At 40.7% G+C, this 11,075-nt stretch overlaps 2 protein-coding genes across 2 annotated transcripts; both read left to right on the top strand.

Moving 5' to 3' along the window:
* The first annotated feature begins 230 nt into the window (after nt 1–230).
* dnaaf10 (dynein axonemal assembly factor 10) lies at nt 231–5,330 on the top strand. Its single transcript, XM_061690095.1, has 8 exons — nt 231–507; nt 977–1,077; nt 1,151–1,281; nt 1,503–1,604; nt 1,806–1,921; nt 2,991–3,125; nt 3,769–3,866; nt 3,984–5,330. Exons 1-8 carry the CDS (start codon nt 322–324, stop codon nt 4,189–4,191), a joined length of 1,077 nt encoding a protein of 358 aa, XP_061546079.1. The 5' UTR covers nt 231–321; the 3' UTR covers nt 4,192–5,330.
* Nucleotides 5,331–5,805: 475 nt separating this feature from the next.
* Nucleotides 5,806–7,167, top strand: c1d (C1D nuclear receptor corepressor). Its single transcript, XM_061690343.1, has 5 exons — nt 5,806–5,918; nt 6,120–6,258; nt 6,345–6,411; nt 6,518–6,573; nt 6,656–7,167. Exons 2-5 carry the CDS (start codon nt 6,121–6,123, stop codon nt 6,851–6,853), a joined length of 459 nt encoding a protein of 152 aa, XP_061546327.1. The 5' UTR covers nt 5,806–5,918; nt 6,120; the 3' UTR covers nt 6,854–7,167.
* Nucleotides 7,168–11,075: the final 3,908 nt, after the last annotated feature.

Raw genomic sequence — 11,075 nt, 5'->3', positions numbered from 1 at the left:
TAGCTTCATTTCACGAGCGCGCCTGTACTATTTAAATACATTTCAACATTATTTGATTTGATGTATTGGCCAAACAAACATGTTATCATTACATTTGAAGCCCCAAATATGACACTGTATAAATAAGAACATAACATGCGGAAAATAACTTTATAGAATACTTTTTATCAGGCATATTTCTGGGCACTCGCATGCTTATCTGTTGCAAACGCCTGACGTCATTTGTTTGGGCACGTACGTACTAGCTACATATCAGGATTACACGTGTACGTTTTTACACAAATTTGAACATAATCTGGTGTTTCTTGGGGGATAGACGAGATGTCAACGCCACTTTCGAAGCCCCAAATCATCGCGCACGCCCAGAAGAGTTTAAACTACACGGTTTTTGACTGCAAATGGATCCCGTGCAGTTCCAAGTTCGTGTGTCTCGGGAACTTTGCAAGGGGAACCGGAGTCATGCAAATGTACGAAATGCAACACGGAGAGGCTCAGATGATCAAAGAGGTAAGCATTATATTGTATGTTTAAAAAAAACAACAGCAACATTGATATGCTTTGAATTTAAAGGGAATTGAGATATTTGTTCGTGCCTCGTCTCCATAGCAACAGGAGTCATTTACGACGTTCAAATCCAACAGGAAGAATTGTTTTCACGCGGACCAAAATGAACACTATGTAGTTATTTTGTTATGTCACACAGAGACACTAAAGGCGTCAGTAGTCATGACGAGAATGTTTTGACAATCACGGGACACTTTATTAGGGACACATGCAGATTCCAATAGAAGGATATTTTAAAAAAAATAAATAAATAAAAATCCACCTTTGCAATGATGCTAATGCGCATTTGCTCCCTTCTGGGCTATTTAGTGAACAACATGTTTTGCAGTTTTTTTTTTTGGTGTGTTTTTTTTTTATCAATACGCCACAAATTAGGATGTCAACATTGTGTTCCGTCTCTTTTACGTTCCAGGTGGAGAAAGCCAAGCCCATAAAGTGCGGCACATTCGGGGCGTCGTCTCTTCAGCAAAGACACATAGCGACAGGGGACTTTGATGGAAATCTAAATATATGGTAGTCCGTATTTACGTGCCAACGAAGGCTTTTCCTTAAGCTTTCTGCAGTGGCTGATGCAGCAATTCCACAGGAACCTGGAGGAGGCCAACGTGCCGGTGTACACGGTGAAAGCGCACAAGGAGATCGTCAACTGCGTGGACGCCGTCGGCGGCCTCGGCATCGGCGACGGCGCGCCCGAGATCGTCACCGGAAGCCGGGACGGTACATCAACTGGACTTGTGTTTTACTCAAAATGACGGTTTGGTCTCTATACACACCGCAGTCCTTGGAAACGCAGAATAACGTCACACATCGACGCATTACCTGAGAAGCCTTCAAATGAAATATTGAATGCATTTTGCATCACACAAAAAGCAGTTTTGTCTGATCAGAATATAATGTTGTTTGATTTAAGACAGCGTTTCCCTCTCCTTCCTTTGCAGGTACAGTGAAAGTGTGGGACCCTCGGCAGCGAGACTCGCCCGTAGCCAACATGCAGCCCGTGGAAGGAGACGCCAAGAGGGACTGCTGGACGGTCGCCTTCGGTACGTCGCATCTCAGAAGCAACGATGACTTATACAAGAAAACCTTTAAAGGAAGCATTGTTTTTTTTTTTTTTGGAACAATTTGGAATAGTACGCAGGGTGCCTGCTTCGTTAAGCCCGACTGTTCGTACACATAGTGACAGGGGACTTTGATGGAACCACAAATCATATGTCCCTTTTATCGGGCACCCGTGCCCACAGGCCACGCCTTCAACGATCAGGACCGCTGCGTGTGCGCCGGCTACGACAACGGCGACATCAAACTGTTTGACCTGCGTAACATGTCACTGCGCTGGGAGACCAACATCAAGAACGGGGTGAGGACTGCACACACCCGTTTACAAAACCGGAGTGTTAACCACTCCTAATGGCGTGCTGTTGACTTTTGATGGCAAGCGACACGGAGCGTGGCTTCATAAGAAAGGCGAGCCGCTAAAAAGCTCAAATTAGCCCGGACACGGATGTTCCATTTCCTGTTCTTTGGTTATTGCATTTTCTTTGCTATCATTGGTAGCCAAGAACTTGACTGTTGGCAGTAAATCCATTTAAATATTCGATAAATGAGTACAAAATGAATAAATACAGCTTTTTTCAATTATATTCTTCCTAATTGACTTTAATTATAATAATTAACGCCTTAAAGTTTTGTGTATGTAAAAGTTAATTTTAGTTAAAACGTAACTATTATTTATTTATAGGTCATGTAAGTACAATTAACCAATTATTTAATAAAATAACAAAAAATGTTAAGATAATTACATTTCATTTTACCGTTTATAATAAATCAATTAACAAATTATTTGGGCAAATGAATAAAAAAAATATTTTGAATAAACATTTTAAAATATTTATGAACTACAATCAATCAAGCACTTATTTGATCAAATAAATAACAAAAAGTTCCTAGTATTTTTTTCCCCTCAGTTATCCATACGATGAACCCCCACATTTTCGCAGAGTTCAGCATTTGCGAATGTGCAAATTCACATTTTTTCTGGAACCTACCCTGTTATTTGATGAAAAAATTGTCTCGTCAATTTTTTTTCTGGCCGGGTCATAGCAATAAAAAAAATACTACTTTGGTGCTATCCGGTGGAATCTTTGTGTTGTTTTTACGTGTAAGCATGTTATTTAGTTTGGTATAGTGGCTAATGTTATTGATGAGCCTCATGTGAAGGTGGTTTGTTCCTGTTGAATAACATAACTCCTGAATATAGTTGGTTATGTAACATGGCTTCATGATTGTGTACATTCTAGATGCATGGTGTTGGCGCTATGATCGTCCATTTGTAAGCACTTTGCCGCCATCTTGTGGCATCTGTATGCAAATACAAACGCTACAACAGATAGCTGCTCATCTTCCTCACGTTCCGCCTTGTCCACCAGGTGTGCTGCGTGGAGTTCGACAGGAAGGACATCAACATGAACAAAATGGTGGCCACCTCGCTTGAGGGCAAATTCCACGTGTTTGACATGCGGACTCAGCACCCCACCAAGGGTTTCGCCTCCATTTCCGAAAAGGTAATGCGGGGCGCCGCGGTCTTGGCTCCCGATTGCGGAAAATGTCAAAGGGGGTATTTATGTTCTCTTACCATCAGTGAGGTTCCAATTATTTTCACAGCTGGAAGTGTTTTTCGCTCATTTTCTGTGATTTCGTGCCGCCGTGACTGACATCGGGCCCGCCATTGATGTCTGCTAGCATTAAAATAAATGAAATTAGCATTTCTTAAATGGTTAAATATGTGAGCACGAACAATTTGACATAAAAATAAGAACGCTTTCCAAAATGCGAGTTATTTTAGAATTCAGGAAAAGCTGGTAAACCTTTATAAGGCATTGAAATTCATTGTAGCCCCCTCTAATGTAATACAATTGTATTTCATTTGATTTTAATTAATTGTATCCCCACATTTTAAATTATTTCAGTACAATTTTGCTGGGGATATATATATATATATATATATATATATATATATATTATTTTTTTTTTCTATGTAATTTTAAAATTAGTTATCTTACAAACTTGCCATGGAGAAGCATATTTATTTCAGATTTAAGTGAATAAAATCGACTAATTTGTTGGTGATAACTTTTTTTTTTTTTTTTTTTTTTTTTACTTTAATTCTCTATGGATATGATTTTGAATTCCATTTTTTTTTTTTAGGCCCATAAATCGACCATCTGGCAGGTGAGACATTTACCTCAGAACCGAGAAATCTTCCTGACGGCTGGCGGCTCGGGCAGCCTTCATCTGTGGAAATAGTGAGTCACAATACACTAATGGGTTCATCTCAGCCACTTCACAACCAAGCGCGTTCTTCCACATTAGCATTCATTGCCATTTTTGTTTTATTTATTTATTTATTTATTACACGCTAGCGAGTACCCGGCCCAGCGCAGCAAGAAGGACGCGGACGGCACCAGGGTGGGCGTGACCGGCTCGGTCAGCCTGCTGCAGAACGTCACGCTGTCTACGCAGCCCGTCGCCAGCCTGGACTGGAGCCCCGACAAGCTGGGCCTGTGCGTGTGCGCCGGCTTCGACCAGACGGTGCGCGTGCTCATCGTCACCAAACTCAACACTGTGTGAAAACGAAGCCGAAAGCTTGGATTGTCTCGCTAAACTTTTTGGGGGGGGATGGGACGTGACTTTTTTTAAATGCAAAAAAATCAACTGGAATGTTATCTTTAAGCCTGAAAAATCATCAAATTTGGATGTAACAAAATATACATATAACACGGTACGGTGGTTGTCGATATGTTTGTCTGAGGAACTTTGTTTTCTACGATTAAATGGAACTTGAGTGGGGGAAAACCTTTTCATGCCAGTAAATATACAGCTATTGGCTTTGGATCGCGACTGAACCCTGCCACGATTAGCGAAAAAAGTAAAAATAATTGACACTCCCTCCCATTTAATTTGATAATTGCCTTTACAGTGGTGCCTGGGATTTACAACAACCACATAACCTTGCCTTAGGAAAGTCTGCTAGCTTAAGGCAAACGCACAATCCAGAATGCCATAGATGGGCTAACAAATAGCATCAATGTTGCAGTATGGTGACCCTTCAAGCAGCATTTATTTGAACACAGATGGTGCGTCAACACATGTTGACGTACAAAATAACAATGCTCACAGGCATATATTCTTTATCCTCTGTAGTTAGTTTTAGTAACTAAGGGTGAGTACCGATACCAGGAATCGGTATCAGGCAGATATCACCCTTATTCCAATGTATCGGGTACTCGTGAATGCTGCCGATACCAGCAACCAATACTGAAGGCCAAAACATCAAGTCCTCCTCACCACTAGGTAGCGCTACATTGTGGCCGGACCTTAAGAACTTCAACTATATTAGCAATGGAACTGCTACTTTAACCAATCAGATTTCACATTCATCCTCAGAGGGCCAGAGTACTGGCTCTTGATGACGTCAGCATTGACGAGCAAAACACATCTGTAGCACTTACATAGCATATGTTATGTTTTATATATATATATATATATATATATATATATATATATATATATACTTTTTGTATCGTGTTGTTGGTTTCTAAAATTGATGAAGTCATGTAAGAGTTTGCAGTGGGCCCGTAACAAATCAAAATAAACCTACACTCACCCTGTACACTCTTAACTAGAGAGTTTTACCTTGGAAGTCACACCTTTGTACAGTTCTTTAGAAGGTAAGCGTTGACTTATGAAATAAATAAAGCAGAAAGATCGATGCCAGCGATTTTGTGGCCAAGCGGACTTTAATTTTTTTTTTTCTTTCTGACCTTTTGCTTCATGTGACACTGTCACATCCATCGCTGGATACTGAACATCAATGCTGTGAGCCTCATAGGGTCCACAATCATCCATATAATACGATTTGAAAGCTCAATTTTAAGCATGAATAAATACAGCTGTGGAAATGTTTAGATTTGCACAATTGGGCACACGTTGACGACGTCATGACTCACATTCTTCAGCAGTGAGTTACTGCCATCTGGTGGAGATAATGAGAACTACAGAATCGTGTCGCTTTGAAAGAACTAATAACACCATATATCCCATTTTTATTCAACAACTTTGGAAACAAAGTCATTTTTATTACATTTCTGAGTCATCGAGATAAATGATTGGTTTTAAAATTTGAACGAACCGGTAGTAGCGGAAAAACTAACAATGCGCATTCTGATCGGTAGGAGGCAGTGTGCATAGACGTCTCTATGGCAATGTAGCGAAGCTTCCTCCGTTCAGTGTTACGTCACATCCGGTTTGCTCTATCGTGGCGAATGTTAGCAGGCTAACATTATTATACGAAAAAGGTAAGAATAAACTCATTTTCAGTTTTCTCTTTCAAATAAGTCACGAATGGCATTTTGATACATTTATAGAGGCTTCGCAGATGTCCCGTAGCAGCAGTTATTTTTCTTTTTTTTTTGCTTAGAATTACATTATCGCTTAGCTTCGGTCGCTAAAATGCTCAAACATCTGCCCACTGTATTTGTTTGATTATTGCTCGGAAGCATGGCGGCGGACGGGAAGACGGACGATTATCCTTTCGAGATAGACGAGCAACTTAAGGGCTTCGAATCGTCTATGTCTGCCGTCAAAAACATGTTGGGCACTCTCCTGTCGATGCCCAAAAATGAGCTGGAGAAAAAGGTAAACCTTTTTTGTTGTTGTTTATTGCTCATCGTTAAAGTGGAATAAAGGCTGCTCACGTGTAAATGAAAATGTTGTCTTGATAGTTGGATCCTCTGGACCAGGCCAAACTGGATCTGATGTCTGCTTACACGCTTAATTCTTTATTCTGGAGTAAGTGATCACTCTTTTGCTCCCTTTCTCATAATATGGCCCTTTTTAAAGATGAAAAACTTTGGCCCGTATGCAATTTTAATACTTTTTTAAACCTCTTTTACAGCGTACTTGGTAACACAAGGCGTCAATCCGAGAGAACATGGCATCAAACAAGAACTGGTCGGTCATTTTTATTTGAATTTATTTTTGTTCTAGTTAACATCACTGCTGAGAGTCTTTCTCTTGTTTGTGTGTCCGTCAGGAGCGAATAAGGACTTACATGAACAGAGTGAAAGACATCACGGACAAGAAGAAGGCGGCCCGCCTGGATAAGGGCGCCGCGGGCCGCTTCTTGAGGAACGCCCTCTACGATCCGAAGGAAAAGGCGTCCAGGAAAACAGCGGCGGCGGCCCATAAAACGTCGGACGTGACGCCAGCCAAGCGGCCCAAGAAAAAATGAGGCAGAGGTTTTTTTGGGGGGGGGGATTTTTCCCAAGCAGAGCTGTTCCAGACCATAACTGTAAAAAAAACAAAAAACAACAACAACATTGTAATCCGTTTGTAAAATGGCCTGAGAAATGTCTGAAAATGTTTTATTTAGTGAGACTAGTTTATTATAATGAAAATGTCAATTTCAGAGTGTCTGACGTTTTATGCAACAAGTTAGTGATTCTATGAATGCAGTTAGTAATACTGTGTTAGAGTTTGTTGTGTTGTTAGATGTGTTGTGTTGCTTCAAATGTTGACACTTGACATAAACACTTTATGATGTGGCGGTCTGTGTTAAAGAGGGTACCTTTTTTAAATAACGTTCAATTGACTTTCCCCGCCCCCTTTTAAAGAGGCATAAATCAGTTTGCAGTATTTTGTGGTGCATGTGGTGTACATCAACACTCCAAATGAGAGCAATACATGCAAATACACATAAATTTACTATTTTGGTTTAAAAAAAAAATTAAATTGAGAATTATAATACTACAAATAAATATGATGACAGTTTTAGTTTATATTTCATTTGTTAATTTTAGTATTCTTTACCATATAATTTCATATTTGACATTTTTTAAAACTAAGTATGGGATATTTAAATAAATATAATGGTACTTTATTTACCATATGAATCAAGTATAGACTTATTTTTAAGCCATCTATAGTTTAAGTATGTACTTTATGGCAAATAATGTTTTAAATGCAGATTTTTTTGTACTATTTTACAATTTGTGTCAGAGTATTTGATTCATTAAGGAATATTGTTTAAAATAATTCAGTTAGAAAAAACTATTAAAATGTATTATATGTAATTTATTTCATTTTCAACACACAAGAAGTCCAGTTGAGTGATTCTTGACCAGGTTGGTCCACGAGCGCCAACTAGTGGGCCACAAAACAATTTCAGTTTTGCATCTGTCTTCAACAGTATGTTGCTGTTGTCAAGGAGACGTTCAATGACAATATAGCTTCCTGCCACCAGGTGGCGATGAAGCGCCAGTCAGTTATTTACCTGCACACAACAAGTAGAAGAAAGCTCAGCAAAAGACGAAAATGTTGCATTTTAGTAATTGAGTACAATCCTGATTTCATTAAATCCAGCAAAGCACCGAAGCCATATCAAGGTATGTGTGTGAAATTTCAATAATTAATTGTTTTTTTCCCACGAGGTATTATAATCAGACAGATAATTTAAAGACGATTCCAGTGATATATGTATAATTTCCCTGAATCAAATATTAGGAAAGTTATGAACCTTCAAAACTGGTGAATATGCAGCAATATTTGCCCAACGTTTTAATGTGTGTGTTTGTAATGTGTGACCTTTTAGTTTGTTTGTTTTGTTTAATCCCAAATTCACACACATGTATTCATCTTTACGGTATTTTGAAAAGATTGGTCACATTGGAAAGCTTGTTAAACACAGAAGCAGACGGCATAATAATGATACTGACTAATAAACTTCCAATCATTTTAGAAAGCAAGAACATTGCTCGGTGAAAGTGGCACTCATTGTAACAATCAGATGTGCCCTGGAGGTGTGTGTGTGTGTGTGTGTGGAGGGGGGCGGGGGGGTAAAAAAAACAGCCCAATACAGTGTGGCCTTAATGAGACTTCCCTTAAGAAAAACTTTTCGTAAAGACACACACACACACACGCACGCACACACACACACACACACACACACACACACACACACACACACACACACACACACACACACACACACACACACACTCAGGTTGTTTCCTTTCCCCCTGATCTTGATCTTAACTCTTCTGGGTCTCTCTAATCAAGGCCGGGCCGCAACGCGGCGGTGGGGAATTGATCTTTTCATCATTCCTTAACGTCCCCACGGCAACGGCGCCCAAAGATGACCTTGCTCCTCGTTCCTTCTGGCTTTTTCCACCCCGTTTTGTTGTTCCCCGCGCCGCTCGAAGACGTGTCAAACTTTGACACGCGGCCTCGTTGGAAAATACTTTTGTCGAAACGGTTGGCCTCCGTGCGCGTAAAATGTTTCAGAATGTCCATTTTGCGGCGTGGATGCTAGCCTAAATAGCCGACGGCGTAATTGGGCGGCATGGCGACCTAGCGGTACGCTTATCTGCCTCATACTTGCGAAGTCTGGCGTTCAAATCTCACCTCTGACCTCCCTGTGTGCAGTTCGCATATCGTAAGTGAATGCGTGTTAGTGATCTTATTTCTGAGTGTGTGTGTGAGAAAACGTTTCGATAATTATAATAATCTCGACATCAGTAGCTACATTCCGCTCCACGTCACAATTCTTGGGAATCGTCAGCTTCCCCCTAACCCAGGAAGAGTTTTGGTCGTAAATATTGGAACACTGTCATTACTTAAGATTGTCGGCACCGAGCCGTTTCAGACTCTAAAATTGGGATGGAATACGCTTTTAACACAGCTCTGACGTCATGATTAAAATCGGTAACAAGAAGAATGCTAGCAGTATCTCAACATTATTAAAATGGAATAAAATGTGCAATTTCGGTACAGATTTGAGCAAGAAATAGGAAGTAGAAGGACATCATTTGCTTTAGCGGGCCTTTTAAAGTGATTTGGCGGGCTCTATCCGACCCCCGGGCCTTGACTTTGACACCTGTGTTCTCCGGAAAAATGTGCGCGAGTTGGCGGCTCGGCGGGGGATTTTACTACATTCCGGCAAGCTTGTAGAAAATGGGAGTCTTTGGGACCGTCCGAGGTGTGAAACTACCGGACGAGGCGTCAAAGAAGGCAACGCAAGGCGCATGTGTACAAGCCGAACAGCTGCCCGGAATGTGCGGAAGGCATGGACTGGATTCGATGCGCCTCGTCCGCGGGACGCTAGTGTCTTGGAGGCGTGCACGTGCGCTGTCTGGGGCGGATGAGAGCGCAGCTGTTCGGACATAAATTTTTCCGAGGAATGCCTCGAGTCGGACGCTTACAGAGCGTGACCGCACGTGACGAACGGGGTGGAGGTGGGGGGGGGGGCGGGGGGTAGGGGGCTGTTTGTGGGTGTTTTTCTATCTACGGCCGTGTTTGAAAAGTCGTGGAAGCGAGAAGACAAGCGTTGCGGGTCCAAGTGCTGTTTTTAAAATTGTTATTATTATTACCACTATTGTTGTCACGTTTTTTTTTTTTTAATTTGTGGTTTATGCCAAGATTGGTAACCTCTCTGCATCTAAAAAGACAACAAAAGTACAAAGGCAAAAAAAGTATCGTTTTTTTATTTTTTTTTATTTTTTAAATGCGGCCCATAAAGCACCAATGCCATGCTGCTAGCATGTACACGATCACGAACCCATGTTACATAAATGACTATATTCAGTTACATTTTTCTTTACTAACAAATCACCTTCGCTTGAGGCTCATTAATAGTATTATCCTAAATAACACGCTAGCACAAATGGACAAACAAATACAGTATGTACACTAGTAAACCTAACGACACCACCGAGATTTCACTAGATGGTGCCAAACTAATACTTTTATTGATGTGGCCTGATGGCAAAAACAGCGACGAGACAAGATTTTTCAGCAGCTAACCGAGCATAGGTTCCCCTAAAAAAAAAATCGGAAAATATGCAAATTTACAAATAAAATAACTATAAGTTATTAAACTGTCACTAAATCAACAGGTGGGTTTGCATATGAAATAGTTGTTTAAATCTCTACAAACAAATGGAAAAATGTCACAATTTAAAAAAAAAAAAAAAAATCAAATTCAATTGACACGACAGAAGAAATCCACATTTGTAGTTTTCTAAGCTTTTACAGTGAATCGTCTACATTTCAACATGCGTGTGCTTGTAGAGGAAAGCGAGCAAGCAAACCACGCCAACAGTTTCCTAAAATAAAATAACATAACATAAAAAAAGGGGTTTATTGGCATCAATAAGCCCTCTCATCACTGGTCGGCCTCCCTCGTTCCAGGCTGCGGGCGGGAGTGGGCTAACGGCAACGTACCGCGGTGGGACTCGCCTTTTACGAGCCTGATGTGAACGATGGAGCCTGAGAGAGTAAAAAAGACCATTCTTATCCTCCGCCGTATACAATATGGAGGAACATCCCCCTATTATTTACGATTCATGGCCTGCGCGGTGGTTTTTACATTAGCGGCGTATTGACGACACGTTTCGGTGGTATACAAGCCACATTTCCAGTCTGTCTGTCGGCGCTTCCTTCTAAGGAAATGCAAA

The sequence above is a fragment of the Phycodurus eques genome, chromosome 11 (genome assembly GCF_024500275.1).
Source record: "Phycodurus eques isolate BA_2022a chromosome 11, UOR_Pequ_1.1, whole genome shotgun sequence".
Lineage (NCBI taxonomy): Eukaryota > Metazoa > Chordata > Actinopteri > Syngnathiformes > Syngnathidae > Phycodurus > Phycodurus eques.
This window is presented reverse-complemented; position numbering and strand designations above follow the sequence as displayed.